Source organism: Mustela erminea, chromosome 6 (assembly GCF_009829155.1).
Source record: "Mustela erminea isolate mMusErm1 chromosome 6, mMusErm1.Pri, whole genome shotgun sequence".
Classification (NCBI taxonomy): Eukaryota; Metazoa; Chordata; class Mammalia; order Carnivora; family Mustelidae; genus Mustela; species Mustela erminea.
Window position 1 is genome coordinate 123,568,760 of NC_045619.1, and position 24,691 is coordinate 123,593,450.

The window sequence follows — 24,691 nt, forward strand, 5'->3', positions numbered from 1 at the left end:
ACCATATGGCTAGATTTTTTTCCTCCATAATCTGAATCTCTGGCTTTTATAATTGAATTCAGTCCTTTTCACATGTGTTATTGTTTCATCATGATATAGACCTATTTTTTGTGTGTTTTCTATTTGTGTTTTATTTGTTTTATATTCTCCCCTATACCAGTCTTTAGTAGGTTGATTAGATTTTCTGAATTTTTGCTTACTTCCAGTAAATTTTATTTTCTTTATTTTAATTTTTAAAAAGATTTTATTTTTTTTTACTTGTCAGAGAGAGAGAGCACAAGCAGGGGAAGCAGCAGGCATTGGGAGAGGCAGTCTCCCTGCTAAGGAAAGAGCCTGATGCAGGGGTTGGATCCCAAGACCCTGAGATCATGACCTGAGCCAAAGGTAGATACTTAACCAACTGAGCCACCCAGCTGCCCCTAACTTCCAGTAAATTTTACTTTCTAGGTCTCTCTTTCTAAAGTGGATACAGGTTTTAGCAAATCACTTTGTTTAAGTTATTTAAGATTTTAATGATTAAGATTTAAGAAGGATCACTTTGTTTAAAATATTTATCCAGTATCACTGAAAATCAGTTGCATGTTTCCACCCACCCCTCAAATGAAAGACAACTTTGGCAAGTTTTATTACCCCAGCTCGTCTTCTCCTATAGCCCTATGTCTTATTCTTGTTGGCTGGAGCCTTAGATTCAGGGTGTAAATAATTCATCTGCTTTCTTCACAGTCATATTCGTAAAAACACTGTAGACCTCATGAGAACACAATTACCAAGTGTACGTTTATACTATATAATTCTGTATGTTTTCTAGGCATCTTTTCTCACTACTCTTTATTGATTCCTACAAAATCCGCTATGTTGGATTCTTTTTTTTGCTGATACTACTTTGCTAAGGCTGCCTTAAGGAGATACCACAGACTGGATGGCCTACACAACAGTAATTTATTTTCTCACAATCCTGGAGGTTAGTGGTCCAAGATCAAGGTGCAGGCAGGTTTGATTTCTTGAGTCCTCTCTCTTTGGTGCAGATGTTTGCCTTTTTGCCATGTCCTCGAGTTGTGTGTCTTTTGTGTGGGCAACCCCAGTATCTCTTCCTGTGTGTGCAGCTCCCGTATCTCTTCCTGTGTCCAAATTTCTTCTTCTGAGGACACCAGCAAGATTAGATTAAGGGCCATGTGAATGGCCCCCATTTCATGTACTGACCTCTTTAGAGCCCCTGTCTCCAAATACAGCCACATTGTAAAGTACTGGGGTTTAGGGTTCAACATGTGGACCCTAAAGGAGTTAGGGACTCCTGTTAGGGTCAGGAGGCACATTCAGCCCTAACAACATGTTTTGCTTATGCATCTCAGAAATTGTGCATGGGTGATAAGCTTTTTGACTTCCTGATTGACTGGAAAAAGATGTGTGTGTGTGTGTGTGTGTGTGTGTGTGTGTGTGTATACATACATATGTACCCATATTAAAAAGTAGTTTGATCTAGGGTCAGACGTATTTTTTCCTTAAGTAATTGACAGCGTTGTTTCAATGTATTCTAACATCCATTATCCACCTGCCTTATAGAAGAGAGATGTCTGATTATTTCTGCTCCAGGATTTTTGCATATTCTTCTTTTCTGTCAAGAAGCAGGGAAAATGTTCTTTTTATGCTTAGAGTTCATAAATCCCTACAGCAATTTGATGGGCCTTTGTCATTTTTCATCTCAGGGAGATTTTCATCTGTAATTTATCTGATTATTTCTTTCTAGAAAAACCTATGAGACAGACATAAAAACTTCTGGATCTGTCCTTGCTATCCCTTCGCAGATATTCTCCACGTTTTCATCTCTTGGTTCTCTGGCACTGTAGTCTTAGAAGGATCACTTTACTTAGTTTCCCAGTTCACTGGTTGGAGTTTAATCTGCATTGATTCTGCTAGTTATTTCTTCTCTGATAGTTTTATTTTAGCAATCATTTTGTTAATTTCTGAGAACTCTGAATGCTGCTTTTAAAGCCTGTCCTATTTCATAGATATGATGGAGGCCCCAGTTTCTCAAGGGAATTAATTACATTTCCTTATTTTTCCCCATTTATTCTCATCCTCATGGTGTTCAGTGTTCTGTTTAATATAATGTCTCTCTCTCAGAATTTTCCTCAACTGTCAGGTTAATTGCTGTTGCTTTTCTATTCCTATAAGTAGATGAATCCAGATTGAATAGTATTACTCTATGCATTTTATTGCCCTCAGACCCAGTAAGAAATTTCACTGCTCCAGCAGGGAATGCACGTCCTGATTCAGGATTTCTGGTTATATGTTGCTCTGAGTGTAGAGAAGGAGTTCTATTTTCCATTGGGCTTATGTTAATGGTGTCCTGGTAACTTCTTTATTTGGGGGTGGGGAATGGGAGGTAAAGTTGTCCATCCCATCGGCCCCTCATGGACTCCTGTGTCACATCTCCCACGTCAGCAGTGATTACCCATCCTGGATGTCCTAAGTACAAACACTTCTAATGCAAGGGAATGACCTGGCTTTTTTAGGAGGTGTGTTGACTTATTTAGTGACGCATGTACAGCTCCTCCACTATGGCCTCCATCAATCTGGGTTATTCCAGAATTCTGCTGGGAACATTTTTTTGTTCCTCTTTGTTTCACCTGCAGGTGTTTGCAAGTTTTTCAATTTCACGCATTTTTATCCAACAGTTTCCATTTGTTCTATAGAAAGTCCTTAAAAAACTATTTCTGTGTGTTGGTAGCTGTGCTCCTCATTTTTCAGTGATTCTGGGGATTTATATTAGAATTTTTTTCTGTCTTTTCAGTGGAATAGTTTTGAGGAATATAGGTAAGCATATTTTATATTTATTTTGAGGAATTTTGAGGAATTATTTTGAGGTAAATACGTGTTTTCTGTTGCCCATCAGAACCAGAGACCATCTTCTCCCCATATTTACAGTTTTATAGAACACACTAAAAGAAAAGTTAGTCAGCTACAGTTCCATGTTTTTTCCTTTGCTATTTTGCAGTCTAAATTTTCCTTCACTTTGAGGGAAGTTGTTTTGAAAGCATTTTAAAGTTGGTCTTGTCAGGAGGGAGAAAAAGCACGTGAGTATCAGCGTAACATCGAATGCTACCCAGGTCATTCTGCTAGTAAGAGACATTTGGTTGGTCCTTTATTTCTCATTACTCCTAAACAGTCTGCCTCTTTCAAGGAAAGTGAAGTTAATGTTGTAGAGCTACATGCAAATCAGCCATTTCAATGTTTACATGGGTAGTAGCTGTAATTTTTCTCAGCTCTTTCCCCTCTGATACAGCCTGTGATGTTTATTGCAAACTGAGTGATGTTCAGGAAAGGCAATTGACTGGAAGGTAGGAGACCTGTGTCCTAGACCCAGCTTCCTAAGTTACTAATGACTGGAAACACAGAACATTTCTAAAGCTCTTTGGTCCTCCTTCCCTTTATTTATAAGGACCCGGGCAATGTTTTTGTAAAAAAATCTGAAAAAATCTTAAATTGTACTGTGAGATCATTTTTTGGGATCCCACAAAGAGTATCAGCTTTTCATAATGAAATCATCCAGTTAACATTCTCACAAACATACTCATCCGAATATGTGAACTTTTTCTTTTTAGAATAGATGAAATAGGTTGTGTAGTAGCAAACATGTAAATAATTAATAATGGAAAGGAAATGCACTTAGTGTTAGTACTTTATGTACATTTATATACTTTGTACACATTATTTTAATTTAGATCTAATAACAGACTTATCAAATAGATATTAATATTTCTTCTACTTAATAGAGGATAAGTCGCAGTTCAAGGAGATTAAATAATTTAGCCTAAGATATCCAATTAGTATTGGGATGGCCAGGATTAGAATTTGGGTCCTAGCCTCTGATTGTAACACTGTTCAGCCTTCTTATTGCTAGGTAAGTTAAATACTAAAGCAAAGTTTCCCACTTTTAAAATATGATAAGGATGACCAGAAATGCCTTCCTATACCATAAATAATCACCAGCCACTTTTAGATAGTTCTTTTTAGTTTGAACAATGGTTTCATGTAAATGAATTTACCTCATCTGCTTTGAGATATTAGATAACAGACTGGAGTTCTCGATCCCCTATCTCAAATGAGAAAGACAAAGAAAAAAAAAAAGTGTGATGTATTAAAGAGTGATATATTTCTTCAACTTTTATTTTTTTATTTATTTTTATTTTTAAAAACTATTTTATTTATTTATTTGACAGAGAGAGAGGGCACACAAGCAAGGGCAGTGGGAGAGGGAGAAGCAGGCTTCCCACGGAGAAGGGAACCTGATGTGGGGCTCGATCCCAGGACTCTGGGACCATGACCTGAGCTGAAGGCAGATACTTAACCCACTGGGCCACCCCGGCAGCCTGCTCTTCAACTTTTAAAGACAGAGCTGAATTGTCGATTGTTCTTTGATTCAAATTCTGATCATTCCAAGTTTTTTGGGGTTTTGTTTGTTTTTTCATCACCTGCTCCTCTGTTTAACCTCAGATAAATTCCTTATCTTAAGGCACTGTAGCTTCTTTATAACTCAGTGACTTCCAAACCCAAAAAGTTGTGTAGTGATGTCTTAGTGTGAACACGCACTTAATTGTAAACTTAGCCATGAGAGCTTTGTTAGCTCTCGGTGCAGTACCCGCATGATGTTGATTCTTCTAAGTATACATTTATTTTTCAAACAAAATAATGGATTTGCTAAGGTGAAAATTGCAAAGCGAGAAACCCGAGATTCTGCTTCCAACCTGGACTGGAGTCAGGCATTCTCCCTGGTTCTCTCTGAAGTTTTTGACTAGAAAGTCTTGAGATGCTCTCCAACTCTGGAGTTATGAAATGTGGAACTTTTCCATTCTTTGATTCTTTAGCAAATATTTGCCGAGCACCTGTTATATACATGTATTCTAGACGTACCTAAATAAACAAAACAGACTCCTTGCCCTGATAGGGTTTCCGCTGTCACCGTGAAACAGACGTTAAACAGGGAACGTGATCAGTGAGTAAGTGGGATACTCTTTGCAAAGACCATGTAACACAGTGAGGCTGAGTAAGAGGACTGGTGGGACCTGGGATGGTCACAGTGGGCCACGATGAGATTGGAAACTTGGAGTGAACACTTGAAAGAGACCAGGGAGCGAGCCATGCAACTAGGGAAGACATACTGGGAGAATATTTCAGACAAGAAAACAAAGCAAAACAGTGCAACAGCCCGAGTTGAGAATGTCCTTGGTGTTTCGGAGGACTGGCAAGGGAGCCTCATGGAGGGAGAGAGTCGTGAGATGCGGAAGAAGAGGGAGGGGAGAGAGATCTTGAAGAAGTATTTATGCCTCTGAAAGGACATTTTTATTACCTATGTTGTGAGGCCCGGTTCTAGAAAATTGCTATTATTGAGTTCTTCAGGGCTTCCTTTGATAGCTTAATGTCCCTAGTACTTTGATAATTCATGCCTCTAATAGGCAAAGATGCTTCTTAAGAGGGAACTGGGGTAAGCAGTTGACATCTGCAAGGCAAGAGATGATGGGCCACGTGGTTTTTATAAATGTCCAGTATTGGAAATAGAAAGTGTGATGGAAAGGGAAGGGAGGAAAGAGAGAGTAGATGTGTTCAGAGCACTGGGCGCCTGGATGGCTCGGTCCGTTAAGTGTGAGGCTCTTGGTTAGGCTCAGATCATGAGATCAAGTCCCCTGTGGAGCCTTGCACTGAGCGTGAAGCCTGCTTGAGATTCTCTCTCTCCCTCTCCTCCTCCACCCACTTGCATACGTGCTTTCTCTCCCTCTCTTTCTCTAAAATGAATAAATAAATAAATAAATCTAAAAAAAAAAAAAGAAAGAAAGAAAGAGAGGACCAAGTGACCCATTTGAATATTGCTTAATTGGTGTTGAAATGGATGAGACTTTAGTGTTTTTCCAATAAAATAGGCAATTGAGTGAATCAGAGCAAATAAGAAAAATTCTCCACTAGTTATATTGCCTCTCTACTGTGTATATTTGTATTTTTTAAGTATTCTTTAATTAATATTGTAATTTTTGAGCAGTTTCAGGTTTCCAGAGAAAATGAGCAGCCTCTGCAGACGGTTCCCATAGAGCCCCCCCCTCCAATTTTGCACTGTTATTGACATCTTACATCACTGTGGCATGTTTGCTTTGCTGCATGAGTCAATATTAGCACTTTATTAGTAAAGTCTTTATTAGTTGACATTGGGGCTCACTCTTGGTGCTATGCCTTCCGGGGGTTTTCACATGGATATCATGACTTCTGTCGACAGTATTGGACAGAGTGGTGTCACTACCCTGAAAGTCCCCTAGGCTCGACCTATTCCTCCCTCTCTTCTTCTCCAACACCCTTGGCAACCACTCATCTTCTTTACTGTGTCTATAGATCGTTTCACTTTTTCCAGAAATCCATAAAGGTACAATTATACTGGAAACTGCGTTGATCCGCACCATGTTGCGGTGGTGGACAGGGTGCGAGGGGCCTGCCCCAGCTGCAGAGCCCCCAACGGAGCAGATTTACCCCATTGCTGCTGCTACCCCCACATCACCCACACCTCCACCTCCCCAGGGAGCCTCCAAGCGCCTTCACCCTCTGCCTTCCCTGCACTCCCAGAACAACCATTCTGTTCCCCCAGGAAACCACATGCAAAAGTCCCTTGTTTCTGGGGAGGCACAAGACCGAGTGAGGAGAGGGGCCCAGTGGGGACTGAGGCCCATGCCAGCCCTGTCCATTTCCTAGGTCGCCAGGCAGAACTGGATCTGCAGCCCCAACACAGCTGCTGAGACTGGTCCTGGCCTCCTACCCATTTGTCTTTGTTTTCCTGTCCCTCTGTCTGTCTACTTATCTGTCTGGACAATTCCTGTCTGTCTGTCTATTCCTGGGAAGCTCATTACTACAGGCCCTAGCATCTACCCACTCTCTCCCGTACTGTTATCCTTAAACTTACCTCTTATTCAAAACACATACACAAAATTAAAACAGCAGAAACAAATGAACAAAACCAAAAAACAAACAAAACAAAACCCACAGTCACCTAGATTTTTTCCTTTGTTATCTTCTCGAGGTTTTCTAGTTTCTAGCCTTTTCACATTGGCTTCTTTAACTTAGAAATAAACACTAAAGTTTCCCGATGTCTTTTTGTGGCTCGATAGCTCATTTTTTCGTTTATGGCTAAAGAAGCTTCCAGTGTACAGATGCACCAACATTTGTTTATCCATTTACCCGTTGAAGAACCTCTTGGTTGCTTCCAAGTTTTGACAATTATAAATCTGCTATAATCATTTATGTGTAGATTCTTGTATGGAAATAAGTTTTCAACTCCTTTGGGAACACAGTTGCTGGATCATATGATAAGAGTTTATTTGGTTTTGTGAGAAGCTGCAAAATTGTCTTCTGAAGTAGCTGTCCCATTTGGCATTCCTACCGGCAGTGATAAAGAGTTTCTGTTGTTCCTTGTCAGGATTTGGTGTTTTCAGTGATTTGGACTTTAGCCATCCTAATGAGTGTGCTAGCCGTTTCTGTTTGCATTTCCCTGGTGATATATGATGTTGAGAGTTGCTCCTCTGCTTATTTGGCATCTGTATTACTGCTTTGGTGAGGGGTCTCTTCAGATCTCTTGTCCCTATTTTAATTGGGTTACTTTCTCATTTTTGTCTTAAACGTCTTGCGTATTTTGGATACTAGTCCTTTTATCAGATGTGTGTTTTGAAATGTTCCCCAGGTGCTCCTAGGGGCCTCATTCGTTTGAGCATCGAATTCTTGGTTTCAGCTCAGGTCATGATCTCAGGGTCATGAGATTGGGCCTCGAGTAGGGCTCTGTGTTCTGCTTGAGATTCTCTCTTTCCCTCTCCCTCTGCTCCTTGCCCCCCACTTGCTCTCTAACATGCACTTTCTCACTGGGATAAATAAATTTTTAAAAAATATATTTTCTCCAGTTTTTGTGTTGCCTTTTCATTGTCATAACAGTGTCCTTAACAGAGCAGAAGTGTTTAATTTCAATGAGGTCTACCTTACCAGTTTTTTTACTCATGGATCATGCATGATTCTTGTTTTATAGCTAAAAAGTCATCTCAAAACCCAAGATCAGGAATGGCTGGGTGGCTCAGTCGGTTGGGCATCTGCCTTCAGCTTGGGTCATGATCCCAGAGTCCTGGAATTGAGTCTCACATCGTGCTTACTGAGCCAGAGCCTTCTCCCTCTGCCTGCCACTCCCTTTGCTTGTGTGCTCTTCTTTCTGTCTGACAAATAAATGAATAAAATCTTAAAAAAAAAAAAATCCAAACAACTTATGATCACATAGATTTTTCTCCCGTGTTATCTTCTTTGAACTTTTAGAGTTTTGTGGTGGACATTTAGGTCTGTGAGCTACTTTTAATTTATTTTGCTGAATGAGATATGGAAGTTCCATGTCTAGGATCACTTTTTTTTTTTTTTTTTTTTTTGCATGTGGATCTAGTTGTTTCAATACCATTTGTTGAAAATACTAATCTCCCTTACTGAGTTGCCTTTGTTTCTTCATCAAAAAGCAGTTGACTGTACATATGTGGGTCTGTTTCCAGGCTCTCTTCAGTTCTTTGATCAGTTTGTCTAGTCTTTCGCCAGTACCACCTGCTTGATCACTGTAGCTTTGAAGTGTCTTACAGTCAAGTCGTGTCAGTTCTTGGACTTTGTTCTTACTCTTCAGTATTGTTTTGGTTATTCTCTGACTTTTGTCTTTCCTTATAAACTTTAGAATGAGTTTTTCAGGCGCCTCTGTGTTACTTGCTGAGATTTTGACTGGGATTGAATTGAATCTATGTATCAAGCTGAGAAGAACTTATATCTTGACAATATTGAGTCTTCCTTACAGAATATCATCCATTTAATTAGAGCTTTCATTTTTTTTTCATCAGTTTTATAATGTTCTTCAAATGGAGCCTGTACTTTTTGGTCTAGTATAAGTAGTATTATGTTTTTAATTTCAAATCCAGTTGTTCATTGTTGGGTTAGAAGAAAATGAATGACTTTTGTATATTAACCTTGTATCCTGCAACCTTGCTGTAAATTAATAGTTTCAGGAGTTTTTGTTGTTGCTGATTCTTTGGGGTTTTCTATGTAGACAATCATGTATTTTGCAAACAAAAGCATTTTTTAAGGTTATTTTTTGTTGTTTTTTTACTAACATAAAAATGTATTATTAGCCCCAGGGGTACAGGTCTGTGAATCACCAGGTTTACACACTTTACAGCACTCACCATAGCACATACCCTCCCCAGTGTCCATAACCCCACCACCCTCTCCCTACACCTCTCCCCCCGGCAGCCCTCAGTTTGTTTTGTGAGATTAAGAGTCTCTTATGGTTTGTCTCCCTCCCAGTACCATCTTGTTTCATTTATTCTTTTCCTCCCCCGCACCGAGCTCCCCACGTTGCATCTCCACTTCCTTATATCAGGGAGATCATATGATAGTTGTCTTTCTCCAATTGACTTATTTCACTAAGCATGATACCCTCTAGTTCCATCCACGTTGTCGCAAATGGCAAGATTTCATTTCTTTTGATGGCTACATAGTATTCCATTGTATATATATACCACATCTTCTTTATCCATTCATCTGTTGATGGACACCTAGGTTCTTTCCGTAGTTTGGCTATTGTGGACATTGCTGCTGTAAACACTCGGGTGCATGTGCCCCTTCGGATCACTGTTAACATTCGGGTGCATATGCCCCTTCAGACCCCTTTGTATCTTTAGGGTAAATACTGAATAGTGCGATTGCTGGGTCATATGGTAGCTCTATTTTCAACTTTTTGAGGAACCTCCATGCTGTTTTCCACATTGGTTGCACCAGCTTGCATTCCCAACAACAGTGTAGGAGGGTTCCCCTTTCTCTGCATCCTCGTCAGCATCTGTCATTTCCTGACTTGTTAATTTTAGCCATTCTGACTGGTGTGAGGTGGTGTCTAATTGTGGTTTTGATTTGTATTTCCCTGATGCCGAGTGATATGGAACACTTTTTCATGTGTCCGTTGGCCATCTGGATGTCTTCAAACAAAGGATTTTTATTTTTCTATGATCAGCATATCTTTTTTTCAAAGATTTATTTATTTATTTGAGAGAGAGAGGTGGGGAGGGGCAGAGGAAGAGAATTGCAAGCAGACTCCTCACTGAGCATGAAGCCTGACATGGGGCTGTGTCTCAGGATCCTGAGATCACTACGTGAGCCCAAAGCAAGTGCTGGAAGCTTAACCAACTGTGCCACCTAACCAGCCTGATCAGTATATCTTTTTATTCCTTTTCTTCTCTTTATTTTATATATACATTAGCTAGGACTTCCAGTACAAATAGAGGCAGTGAGAGAAGATACACTTGCTTATCTCATGATCTTAGCAGAAGAGTGTATAATTTCTCACCATGAGGAATAGGCTTAGCTGTAGGTTTTTTGTAGATGTTCTTTATTAAATTGAGGAAGTTTCTTTCCTATTTCTAATTTCTTTGAGTTATTATCATGAATGGGTGTTGGATTTTGTCATATGATTTTTCTGCATATCAGTCATCAGTATTATCATATAATGTTTCTTTTATATCATGCTGATATGATAGATGACATCAATCAATTTCCCAGTGTTTATTTGCCTATCATACCTGTAATAAATCTCACCTAGTCGTTATTTGTCATTCTTTCTCTACATTATTGGATTCAATTTGCCAATATTTGCTGAGAATTTTTGAATCTATATATTCATGGGTGATACTGCTGTGTCATTTTTCTTTCTAGCGTTTTCTTTGCCTAGTACCTGCATTAGGGTAAAGCTGGCTTCATAGAATGGATGTGGAAATGTTTCCTCTTTTTCTATTTTCTGGTTATGATTACATATAATTGGTATAATCTCTTTCTTTTTTTTTTTTTTTAAAGATTTTATTTATTTATTTATTTAACAGACAGAGATCACAAGTAGGCAGAGAGGCAGGCAGAGAGAGAGGAGGAAGCAGGCTCCCCGCTGAGCAGAGAGCAAGATGCAGGGCTCTATCCCAGGACCCTGGGATCATGACCTGAGGCGAAGGCAGAGGCTTTAACCCACTGAGCCACCCAGGTGCCCCGGTATAATCTCTTTCTTAAATGTCTGGTAGAATTTACCAGTGAACCTATCTGGGCTTGGTGCTATCTCTTTTGGAATAATTGATTCAATTTCTTTATTATTACAGGCCTGTTGAGATTATCTATTTGTCCTTGTGTGAATTTTGATAGATATGCCTTTCAAGGAATTTGGCAGTTTCATCTAGTTTATCAAATTTGTGAACATAGAGTTGTTAATAATAATTCTTTATTATCCTTTCATGGGATCACTAGTCATAGTTCCTCTGTCATCTCTGATATTTGTATTTGCATCTTCTTTGGCTTCCTTAGGTTGACTAAAAGTTTAATTTTATTTTAAATAAATATGATAATAAATAAACATATTTACAATAAAAATAACAAATATAAACAATAATTTTATTATACTTTTCAAAAAACTAGCTTAGGTGATTGATTTTTGATTTTCTTGCTTGCGATTATATGAATTTAAGTCTATAAAATTTCCCTCTAAGCACTGCTTCACTGCATCCCACAAATTTTAATTAAAAGTACTCTTATTTTCATTTAATTTGAAATGGTTTCTTCTTATTATTTCTTCTTTAATCCATGTGTTACTAAGAAGTGTGTTATATAATCTCCAAGTATTTTTGGGTTTCCTATATATCTTCCTGTTACTGTTTTCTAGTTAAATTCCATTGTGACCTGAGAGCATATACAGTACTATTTCTGTTCTTTCAAATTTGCTACAGTGTACTTGATGACTTAGAATGTTGTCAGTCTTTGTGAGTGTTCCCTGTGAAATTGAGAGTGCTGTGTCTTCTGTTGTTGCTGCATGAAGTATTCTATAAATGTAAAGTTGATGGTTGCTGTTCAGTTCAGCTATGCCCGTACTGATTTGCTGCCTCCTGATTGTCAATTAGTGATAGAAGGATGTTTAAGTCTCCAGCTATGAGAGTGGATTCATATGTTTCTCCTTGCACTTCTTCCAGTTACTGTCCAAGCATTTGACATTGTGGTATTAGGTGCATACACATGTCTTCTCAGGAATTGGCCACTCTCTTCATTTTATAATAAACTATTGTCCCTGATAATTTTCCTTTCTCTGAAATTTGCTCTGTCCAAAGTTAATATAGCTTTTCTGGGTTTCTTTTCATTAATATTAACATGGTATATCTTTATTCCTTTTACTTTTAATCTATCTGTGTCTTTATATTTAACTCGAGTTTCTTATAGGCAACATAGAGTTGGGTCTTTTTTTTTTTTAATTCACTGTAACAGTCTCTTTAATTGGTATATTTAGAAAACTATCATTTAAAGTGATTACTGGTATTCAGATTAATTATCTAGCATATATGTTTCTCTTTTATACTTGTTGACCTTGATTTTTTTTTTTTTTACCCCCTTTGGGTATTTTTGTTTGTTTTGTTTTGTTTGTTTTTGTTTTGTTTGGTTTGGTTCTCTACTCTTTTTTTTTTACCTTTGTTTTAATTGTTTTGTATGATTCCTTTTCTTCTTTTTTCATAGCATATCGATTATACTTCTTTTTAAACTCTATTTTTCTAAATTTGGGCCCATGAATTTGCAGTATGCATTTATAAGTAACCCAGGTCCACTTGCAAAGTGCCACTTCATGGGTAGCGCAAGAACATTATAAACAGTATTTTCAGGTCCTCCTTTCTGTCCTTACAACATGCTGCTGTTCATTTATTTCACTTACCCCGCAACTAAAATCACTGAATACATTCTTGCTGCTATTATTTTGAACAAACTGTTACCTGTTAGATCAATTAATAATAAAAATAGAATATTTTATTTCTTAATTTATTCTTTTCCAATATTTTTATGTAGATTATATTTTCTGAATGATACCATTTTCCTTCTCTCTAAAGAATTTATTTTTAACTTTACTTGCAAGGCAGTAGAACTAATGAAAAATTGTTTTAACTCATGTTTGTCTGAGAAAATCTTTATTCTTTATTTTGATGGGTAATTTTATTGGGTACAGAATTCCAGGTTGGAGTCTCTTTTTTTTTTCTCTCTCTCTTTCAGTACTACCAATATTTTTATTTCACTCTCTTTTTGTTTGCATGGTTTCTAAAGAGAAGTCTGATATAATTCCTATTCCTTCTTCTCTCTAATTAAGGTATTTGCCACCACCGCACCCCAACCCCAACCCCCTGTGGCTTCTTTCAAGATTTTCTCCTTGTCTTTGATTCTCTGGAATCATATGCCAAGGTGTAGGTAAATGTTTGGTATTCACAAATTTTCAGGAATCTGTGGTTTGTTGTTTATCATTAATTTTGGAAAATTATCCTTCATTATCACTTTAAATATTTTTTCTGTTATTTTGCTTCTCCTGGTATTTACCTTATACATATTACACCTTTTGGAAGCATTTCACAGTTCTTGGACATTCTGTTCCTTTTTTTTTTTTCCCAGTCATTTTTTTTTTCCTTTGCATTTCAGATTTGGTAGTTTCTTTTTTTTTTTTTTTTTTTTAAGATTTTATTTATTTATTTGACAGAGAGAGAAATCACAAGTAGGCGGAGAGTCAGGCAGAGAGAGAGAGAGAAGCAGGCTCCCGCTGAGCAAAGAGCCCGATGCGGGGCTCGATCCCAGGACACTGAGATCATGACCTGAGCCGAAGGCAGCGGCCTAATCCACTGAGCCACCCAGGCGCCCCAAAGATTTGGTAGTTTCAATTGACATATCTTCCAGCTCACTCATGCTTTCCTCTCCTATGTCCAGTATAGTGGTGAGTCCTTCAAAGGTGTGTTTCTTTTCTGTTAGAATGCTTTTGTTTATTTCTAGCATTTACTTTTTATTATTTCTTAGAGTTCCCATCTCTCTGTTTATACTGTCCACCCATTCTTGCATATTGTCTACTTTTTATGTTAAAGCCCTTACCTTATTAACCTGTATTAATTCCTTTCTTCATAATTCCAACATCTCTACCATATCTAAACCAGGTTCTGATGCTTGCTCTGTCTCTTCAATTTGTGTTTTTTGTCTTTTTTGACAGACTGACTTGATGTACTGGGTAAAAGGAGTTAGGCCTTTAGTGTGGGGTTTTATGTGTATCTGGCTAGAGGTTAGGATATGTTTACTCTTTGCTGTAACTGTAGATATCAGTTATTATTTCCCTGTTACCTTTATTTTTGTCTTCCCTATTGTCTTTGGGTTTCCAGGGAGATTTATATCTAAACAAGGCCTGCAGTGTGCTCTGTATCCCTTGTGTTCTTCTGTTCTTAACGCAGAAGCTCTCCTTATGTGCTGGTAAGTTGTGGGGTTTATGATTAGGTCTTAGTGAGTCTTTTTGTGCCACTGGGTTGTATCCTTCACAATCCTCTCAGGTGTTTGTTTGTTTGTTTGTTTGTTTATATCTCCACTCCTGAGGTAAGACAGGAAGGCTAGAAGTTGCTGGAATTGCTTCTTTCCCTTTCCCCACCTAGAATGCTACTAGGACCTGGAGTTAGGTGTTTTCCTTTCTCCAGTCTTGTTAAACCCCAGTAAGTTACAGTCTCTTTAAGTCGTTTGTCTTGAGGGAAGGTCCTGTAGGAGAACAGAATGCTTTGGGTATATTTCAAAATGGCTACTTTTCCCTTTATTTGCCAAAATTTTGAGAGAATTTTCTTCTAATTTACCATACAAGAAACCGGTGGAGTTCCTAGAGGTCAAACTCACTAAAGTGTAGGGGCTCTTTAAGAATGTTTAACTTGAAACTTCTCTACAGTGGGCCTCCAGCCTTTCATCAGTTTCAGTCTGGGTTTTTCTACCGTACTACTCGTTCCCACAGCGTTTCTTTCCCTGGGCTTCTGCCTCGGTAAGCTGTGATTCTTTGTGTCCGCCTATTATTCTTCCCAGTTTGGGGGCAAGTGGTCATGCTGGCTCTGTGACATCAAGTGTCTGATAGATCTAAGAAGAGTTGTTGATTTTCAGTTCAGCTGTTTTCTTGTTAGGACCAGTATGATGATTTCTGATCTATTTTATATGCCATACGGAGGACTGGAAGCCTGTGCCATGTACAAGTAATGGATTGTTCAATCTCACTCTACAACTCTAATTCCAGATTTGTAGAGGGTGGTCAGTAGTCCTACCCTACATTCACACACGGAGTAGAGTTTACAAAACACACGTGACTGTGCTAAATTTTCATTAATATGGACAATGTTATTTCTCTTTTATTAAATAAGTTTAATGCCTATAATCTCTTCTTTTTGAAGGAAATTTCCCTTTTCATTACTTTTGATTTTTTTTTCTTATATTATATCAATCTGAGTGTTTTCAAATGAAGCCATGAGAAGCTGTACACTGATAAGGACTTACTGTAGTTCAGTTCCTTAATTTACCCTATCAGTGGTGAAAGAAAGACATCTAGCAGAATAGCTGAGTGTAACTGGGACCAAGTAAAGCTAAGGTTTCATCTTGCTGCTATATTTGACACACTAATTTCAATAAGTTAAATATATAATGAAATGAATAAAGTATCTCTGATATCTGGAAGTGTCCATTAGGAGACGTTAAGTCAGCACCAGCCTACCTTCCGTGTTGCCAGGCATTTGGAGATTGTGACTGGCTGCAGGAGAGGAACTTCAGGAAAATCTACTAATCTGGTTCTTGCAGTTTTTCACCAGGAAAACTTACATACTTGGGTATTGTTGAGATAACTGCTCTCTGGTTTCCATACTATTCTGTAATTTAATCATTAACTCATATTTTTTATTACCGCATCACACCTTTTGTCAAATGTTTTCCTCCCCAGGCATGCTCACTCTAAATAAGTGCTGAGGAGTCTCCTCTCAAAAAAACTTCCCATATATTTAATTGAATATTATTATAATATTTGTATTTAAGTGATGTATCATTTTATTCTTTGTTTTGATTTAGTAAGTTCTCTTCAAGTTTTCCCTGCCCTATATCATAAGCAGTTAAAATTATATCATCCTTGATTATAATATAATCTTGATTTAATATATATATACATTATATTTTATGTGTTTTCTTTGAATCCATATTGTTTTATGATAAAAATCATGTTGAAATGATTGTTTTTAATATATAATATAATGTAATTATATTAATGGTTATGTATCCAACCAACATTTAGAATATCGGAATAGCAGTATCCAAATTATTTGTTTAGCAGCTGATTTTAGAAGCTATTTCAAATAATAAGTTAATATTGCAACATAGATTGGTTTTTGTAAAATGTGTATAATCAAATATAAAATTTGAAACAAATTAAACTAAAATTATTTTTCAAGGATATTAGCCATTTTACTTTTCAAAATAATAGATTTTTGAAAAATAAAAAATATTTTGCGGACAGTTATCACAAAAATTTTCTGTGAAGACAGAGAATATTATTTTCATTGAAAGACAGAAATAGATAATATTAACCTTTTATAGGGTTCTTACTTGCCAAAAACAAAAATCAAACAAACAAAAAACCACAAAAAACCCCAGCATTATATGGAGCCCTTAAATGGTCCTCCTATTTTTACCATTGGCCATTGTGGCTACAGAAACACTGGACATAGCAATTATTCAGTTTAATGCACTGATAGTATTATAAATACATGTTACAATTGAAACAATCCATGAGATTGTCAAAAAGTTTCATTGGAATTAAGTAGTGAATTAGTGAAGTTGATCAGAATGAATATGGACTGTAGTAGGGTGAAATATTGGGTACCATAGCTTGAAGTCTATTAGAGTTAATGCTCATGATGGGACACAGGGGAAGGAGAACAGGCCGGGGATGTCATGGTGGATTTAGGAGAAGCAGAGTAAAAGGAGCATGAGGGAGATGGAATTTGGCAAGAGCATGCTAGCTTATTTGAAGATTAAGATGACTGAAAGAGAAAAATGAAATGAAAAACAATAAAAATATATTAATAAAATACATTTATACTAAGGTTTTGAAAAAAAAGCAAAAAGTGTTAGGTGTGTCTTCATGTAATTTAGTTTTCTGAATTGCTTTTTGTAGAAAAAGTTGTAAAATAAAGCCATCCCCTTTTAAATCTTTAAGTTGTAACTCAGGATTTATGAAGGAAAAAAAGAGATACTTCAACTTTTTTGACTTTATAAAGTTGTCCTCTTATCACATTGAATTGGAAGCTTCTTACCTTTTTAATTTTTTGAAAATGGAGGAAATTTGTATTTATTTGAGAGATAGGTACCCACCAGATCTTAGAGCTTTGGGATGAATGTTTGCTTCTGTTGAGATTGGAAACACTCTGTTGACCCAGATTCCCTTCATACTGACTTTTAGTTAATTTCATCTACTGAGGAATCAATGTAAAAAGGGCTTTTGCTTATGAAATGTGTGCTTTTTCTACCATTGATGTTAAATCTCACTTTTCAGGTTTCCAAATTTGGGGCAAGTTTTTCTATTTTTCTTTCTCTATGATCATCTTGATATGTTTTTAATTTTTTTTTAACGTCCATTAATAGCTGGATTCCTGACTTAGACTTTTTGCAACAGTGAATGTTACAGTTGTAGTGGTATTTGTACAGTAACATTGTAGTTGCTAACTTCAGTTAGCAGCATGCTAATTTCTGGCTCTAGATAATTTGGTGGAGTATTTCTGGAATGCCATACAATATCATATCATTGCATGCAACAGAACGAGTGGTGTTATTTTCTCCTGATAGTATAAAATATGAATGAACTTTTGATGGATAAATTATCTTCAGATAAATTTTGATACCAAGAAAAAAAGTGAGAAAGTAGGATTTTTTAGTAGGAAGAAATGTTGTTAGACAAAAACACTGTTGTAATAGAAGAAAATTACTATTATATGTTTTCTTTTCTCTGAGTCATATTTTTCCCATATAAAAGAAAGCGTTATATAAGTGATTGCTAATCTGGACTAAACATCCTTGTGTGGTCAGCGATTGGAAGTAAAAGAACTGGTTGGATATATGGACATGTTCCTCTCTCCAGCACTAGTACATTCCTATATGTGTGTGTGTGTGTTTGTGTGTGTATAACTATCATATCTAGGGAAATGATAACTGAAAGTTAGATACAGAAAGGTAGTATAGAAAAATAGATTTACAACCTTGCCTGTTTTTGTCGTTTAAAATACAGATTTTTTTTTTAAGTGCATTAGGAAATGACATTTTTTGTTTCGTTTTGAATTTCTTTTTACTGTTCAAAAAGATTATTGGAACTTGGCCTGGTGATTGGTTTCAAAGCTAACTTTATTGCTCTTTCACTTTTCTGTGTTGAATCTGTGAGTTCTTGCATTTGGAAAGTCCTGGGTATTGATGTTAGTTAATTCAGGAAGATACCCTGTTTGTCAGAATAGTAAGTATGTTCTGCACATTGCTTTGGCTTTCGAAATGACTTGTACATGGCCATGTTCACGTACGATATGCGTTCTCTTCTTTTGAAACAGCCTTGGGGAAATATGGTCCTTTAGCCTGAGAGATTCTAGTTTTATAGCTTTCCAGCTCTTAGATTCTTAAGATAGTTACAGGTTTTTGCCATGCCTACCATGATACACAGAAATTGATATAAAAAAAAACAAAGGTCTGACTGTTTAAAGAAAAAATAACTCACTGTCTAACCCCAATTTGTACAGAAAGGAAGTATTATAGCCGAGGTGTCGTGCTGTCCCATTGCCAGACTCCATTCTTCCATTAACAACCAGGATGCCCATATATCTCTAACATCCAAACCATAAAGAGTTGACTTTTCTTCTTTTGCCCCCATTCTTAGGTATATACCATTGAGGAATCTGGACTAAACATCCTTGTGTGGTCAGCGATTGGAAGTAAAAGAACTGGTTGGATATATGGACATGTTCCTCTCTCCAGCACTAGTGCATTCAAAGTGACATTTGAAGCTGATTTGGCTGGAAATGAGGACATCTTCATTGCCCTTGATGACATCATTTTCACCCCAGAATGTGTCTTTGGAGGTAAGTGATTTCCTTAGTAGGTGGGATGTGCAAGGATTGTTTTACTATCCACATATGGAAGAACTGGGAATTCCTGATGAATAACATTTGTTTCCAGGCCTAAGACTGTTCATACATTGAAGGAAGATCAGTGTATGTTGTAGGGGGTAAAGTTTTTCTGTCCATAAACCTAACCATCAAGTTTTCATGTCCTCTAGGCAACCAGATACCGTGATTACCGTCCTTTAAGAGACGTAGGGGAAAGTTAGTTTCATTAGAGGAGCATTATCGCCTCCTTTCTTTATTTCTAAAGGTTCACAAGACTTACACAAGGTAAGGATTCTTCTGGTCACCTGTCATCTTCCAAAGTGTCTTTTCCGTCCATGTTAGCTTTTCCCCATCCCCTGGGTTATTTGCCTTCTCCTCACTGTTTCTACAGTGCAGTGTAGAACTCTTAGTCAAAACAAGAGTCTTGTCAATAACACATTTTGTAAGAAATCATCCCCTTAACTGTAATCTGAATTTCTGCTATTTATGATGCTTCCGCTTGACTGGCTGTTTAGTCTTTATAAAATCTTCAGATTTTCAGTGTTAAATAATAGGGTCATTGTCTTTCTGGCTACTCTATGCCTCATTCAAAGGTTTATTTTTACAGAGTGATTTAAAAGTTTCTTCTTTTGGGGAAGCCTCGCTGACTCAGTCTGTAGAGCATGTGACTCTTGATCCCAGGGTTATAAGTTCAAGGCCCACACTGAGTGTAGAGATTACTTAAAAAAAAAAATTAAAATTGTTTTTTTTAAATTTTCTTCTTTTTAAGAAAAAAGACACATCTGGGTTCTTATCCTTCCAGTAATTTTTCTCTAGATCCTAAATCCTGGGCAATTTCAGCTTCCAGGTCACTCAGCCCATGTATAGTGTTGACCTTTTCAATTTCAGTTACCTTCATAAATATTCTTCCTTCATAACCAGCTCCCACAGTGGATCTTATCATCCTATCTGAAATTTTAGGGTTAAAATTTTCATCTGATCATCATATCCTCTACTTTCTAATTACTCCTCCAAAACCTGTTTTCAAACATTGTTAATAAGAAAAAAATGCAATTCTAGATTCTCAGTGCTTCCCGTTTTCTCCCATAAAACAGTGTCTTTATACTTTTTTCCCTAATAATCCTAGATCTAATGATCTGACATTTTAATTCCATTCTCAATCAGCACTTTGAATTATTTTATGTCCCATTTTTTTATTAATAACTTTTTAGAAGGATTTTTATTCATTTGAGACAGAGAGAGAGAGAGCGAGCGAGCGCCCTAGCAGGGGGTAGGGAGCAGAGGAAGAAGGAGAAGCAAACTCCCTGCCGGGCAGGGAGCCTGAAGCCGGGCTCAATCCCAGGACTTTGGGATCATGACCTAAGCTGAAGGCAGGCACTTAACTGAGCCACCCAGGTGCCCCATGTCCAATTTTTGAAAAGATAAATTTGGGTTCTAATTATATGCCAGGCATCTTGCTAAGTACATTATGTGTATTAACACATTTATTTATTGGACAAACTCTGTAGGATAAATAAAAATATCCAAGACATATTCAGTCATAATGGCTTTATTGGTCTTTGAAATTGGGTTACTATAACCATTTGTATTTTCCAGGCTACTGCTGATCATGTTCACTGGGACCACTAAATGTTTTGGTTTATCACCTTAGCTGGTGGTCAAGGGTCCTACACACATCTATTTCCCATTCCTTGGCACTGATTTTCTACAATAATCCTCAAATCTCCCAGCTGTTCCCTTGAACATCCTTCACTCTGCCAAAGTTCTTATATCCCTTGAATAGAAAATAACTCCCTTAAATAACAAACACCCTTAACCTCTTGTTTCTACCTCTAAATGTGACTATATCCACAACCAAACTCTTTTTTGTCACCATTTGTTTCAGGAAAAATCTTCTGTCTTTCAAGAGTAAATGTTCTCAGTCATTTCCACTCTTAGTTCCTCCCAGTCACTGTCCCATCAAAGTCTTCCCTGTCCTATTCTTCCATTTCTTTCCTTCCCCTACTTACTCAGCTCTTCACACACACATGCAAACATACATACGTACATATGTATATATATACATACATATATGCACATTCATGCATTTATACATCACTTCCCACTAATTTGAGCTCCTCATGAGCAAGAGGAGCTTGTTTATTTCATCTCCAGAGTCTAACACAATGAGTAGGAAATTTGGGCTGCTAAGTTATTATTATTCTAAATAATCATAATAACAAGGATAACTAGTTGTGTGAACAGAGTTGCTAACATTTGCCTTAGGTTCTTGCCCACTATGTTATAGGACAGATTCTGCTTTTGAAGATAGTTCAAAACAAACAAACAAACAAATGAAAAACAGTAAGATCTTTAGCATTAAACCATGTCTTCTTTCTGTAAGTTTCTACAAAGAGGCGCCTCCAACCAAGCCCACATCCAAAATCCAGAATCTTTGGGTATAGTTTTTACAGCAGTGCTTTGTGATTGATTCAAGCAGATGTTTTCAGAAAATCATCAATTGAACCAGTGTTTCTCCAATGGGGGTATCAGGACCCCCATAGTGACATGCCAGGAAGCATGTTCCATTGGATTCACTTGACGATCCAGGGAGAGAAGTTACATAAAGCGTTACATGACATTTGGAATAAACATGTACTGAGTGCTGGGGAGGTAACAGCTGGACTAAAATTGTGGAGACACGAGTCTAAATCATGACTGAGTCACTAAATAACTGTACAATTCTGAGAAAATCATTGTAACTCCTTAGACCATGTTTCCTCATCAGGGAGCTGAAGTAGATGATCTCCTAAGTCCCTTCCAAATCACACAGGGCTGGGTTTGTACAAGAGGATCAGGAAAGCGGAAGGAATGCATGGAGAGTGATGGAGAAAGGGAGAGACCTCAGAGAGAAGGAGGCAGGGGGCAGGTAGGGGGTAAGGCAGGGGTAAGGCAGACAGGGGAAAGCAGAGGTGACATTGCAGTTAGAGAAGGCTCCTCACTCTTCGGTGTGTTGGTGAACTTGAGCAGGACGGCCAGGTTAGTTGGGAATCTACTGTGTACTGTCCTGGATTTGGATTGGAAGGGCACTTATGAGCAGAAGTTGTGTGTATCTGTGTGTGTGTGTGTGTGTGTTTTAACCCCTCCATTACCTTAGTCTAAACAAACCTCAGGCAGCAGATTCTATAGATTTTGCCCCCTCCCACCCCTTCGCTTCCATTTTACTGTTCAAACTCTAGTTCAAGTCATCCTTATTAGTCACCAGAATCTCTGTAATGGCTGCATTACTGATTTATCTAATTTACTGACATGTAGCAAACTACCAAATTCATCTTCTAGGACCTATTATAGAAAAGTAGATCTGGCATCTTTCTTATTCAACACAATAATGATTTTTTTTTTTTTCCCCAAGCAACAGAATCTGACTTGGGTTAACTTAAGTAGAAACTAAGTTTGTTGAAAGGATTTTGGATAGTTCCAAAAATTTAATAGAATACTGAGAATCTAACTCAGAAAAACAAGTGGGAAGCAAGTGAGATAAAGTACATTAGAGGGTAAAACTGGCTAATTCCACTGTCTTTGAAAACTTGCTTTGGAAACTGGTCTATCTACTCCCCTGTCATCACTCTGAATGATCTCTAACAGTCCCTGTGTCATTCTGTCAGAATTAAAATTGTTGTTTGGAAGCATACCCTTGACCAAGCCCATGCGTCAGGGTCCCTTAGGCTATGCTCTCATATCTAACCTCCACACCATCCCGGTCTGCATGATGGCCAGTTCTCTTTTTAATCATAATCAGTCTTGAATACTCTGAAGCATATGGACCAAATTATATAGTTAACCAAGAATAGTAAATTATCTGTCTGGACTCTAACAGAGAGGGGGGAAATAAAAGGGAAACTAATCAAAATACACAAATTCATACAAGTTACAAAGAAGAAAAATACTTATAGGCTCTCAATTACCTACTAAATAAGTTTCATATCCTTTAGTACAACTCTTGTCTTATCTGTCTCTGTCTATGAAATAATTCCTCAAAATAGCACCTCCTGCCTCTATCCAACTATGCCCGTAGTCTTCCACCTCCATGACTTTGGACCCACTACTTCTGTGGCTGGGAACGCCCTGCCTTTTACCTCCTCTTGTGTAAATGCTTTTCTACTTTGAAGGGCAGAGCAAAACCGCATTTTTCATGAATTTATCCTTGAAACTCCCCACAGGAAGCCAAACTCTGTTGCAGATTCTCTTAGCTTGAAGTTTACAGCTCTCCTATAATATAGTTTACATGGTGTTTTATGATATTCGTGGCTTATTTTGTCTTTTTTTTTTTTTTTTGGTCCATGTTAAAAAATCATCATTGTCAAAAAAAAAAAAAAAATCATCATTGTCACTGTCTTGTTCTGTGTGTGTGTGTGTGTGTTTTAATTTTAGTGAGAATGAGTGATCTTTAACTTTTAAGTTGAGAAAAATCTAAAATAAATTCCAAGTCAGCACATGATATAAAATAGACATTCATTTTATATCAGAAGTGATATAGTAATTATAGATAAATTATTTAAAACATGATTTTAATGTATGGTTCATTTTTATAATTTTGATTCAGTTAGTGAATCATGAGACTAATTTTAAAATGAGCACTGATGATTACCAAAAAAGCTGAAAGAAAATGGTTACCAGTCAACCCCAGTTCACTTTTTGGCTTAGAGAATATTATTAGACTTTAAATTTATTCTTGTGGGTTATGAAGTCCTCACAGTTTATCAAAGGATGGGATAATTCCTTTTTACTGAAGGAAGGAACATTAAATTTAAAGGAAAAACAAAACAAAATACAAGAACCAGAAAATGGCATTAAAAACTAATACCAGGCAGGCTTCTGCCAACAAGACCTGGGTTCTCCCTTGCCTATGTTTGGAGAAGCTTGCATGTTATACTCTGAAATGGTTCTTACTTGATTTATTACTTATTATCAGGCTGGAAGGAATTTTGTTAAATTAGGGGGAAAGTTCCAAATGAAAACCATGAAAAACTCAGTCCCGTTATGAACCATACTCCGTTAGGTTGGCTGGATTTGACAAGTACCTCCCTTTGAACCTGAAGATAAACCACAGGTTATTGTTCTAACTCTGTCTTAAAGGTGAATGCTTTTACGTGAGCACTGATACTAGCACATAAACATACATATTTCTGTATGTATGGCATATAATATATACATAATATATATTTTAATGTATAAGTAATATAACATCTATATAAAACAAAACATGTTGTAGTAATATAGCCATTTCTCTAACATATGAAAGCAGTAATCAACTCCTAAATTCCTAGTCATGTTTGGAAATTATCATAACCTTTGCTAAATCCTTTCTTTTCACTCAGAAATAGGGCCAGCTGTTTTACCAGGCCAAGTGTGTCTGAGACATTCTGGGAGTTTTTCATTGCCAAGGTCTATCTGGCTCTGTTTTGTTCTCTTGGGCTATTAGAGTCTACTTTTATCATGGTTTTCCTAATTCCCTGGAACACATATGTTACCTAGAAAACATCCAGACTTTATGAAAACAAGTTTGTTTGTTTGTTTGTTGCCTAAGAAATAGAATAAAAAAGTGACACTGCTTCACTAAAAACACACACACATCCACAAACTGTTTTAAGAAGATTTTTTTAAATTAAAAATCAAGTGACTTCAACAATTCTCATAACAGTTTTTCT

The 24,691-nt window shown here is 37.1% G+C and overlaps 1 protein-coding gene across 1 annotated transcript in view; it reads left to right on the forward strand.

Annotated features, from left to right (window-relative positions):
* The window catches only part of MALRD1 (MAM and LDL receptor class A domain containing 1), a 763,833-nt gene that overhangs the window by 575,275 nt on the left and 163,867 nt on the right, over window positions 1-24,691 (forward strand). The window contains exon 34 of the mRNA XM_032349560.1: window positions 18,776-18,977. Coding sequence (XP_032205451.1) covers window positions 18,776-18,977 — 202 coding nt within the window. The remainder of the gene's footprint in view (window positions 1-18,775; window positions 18,978-24,691) is intronic.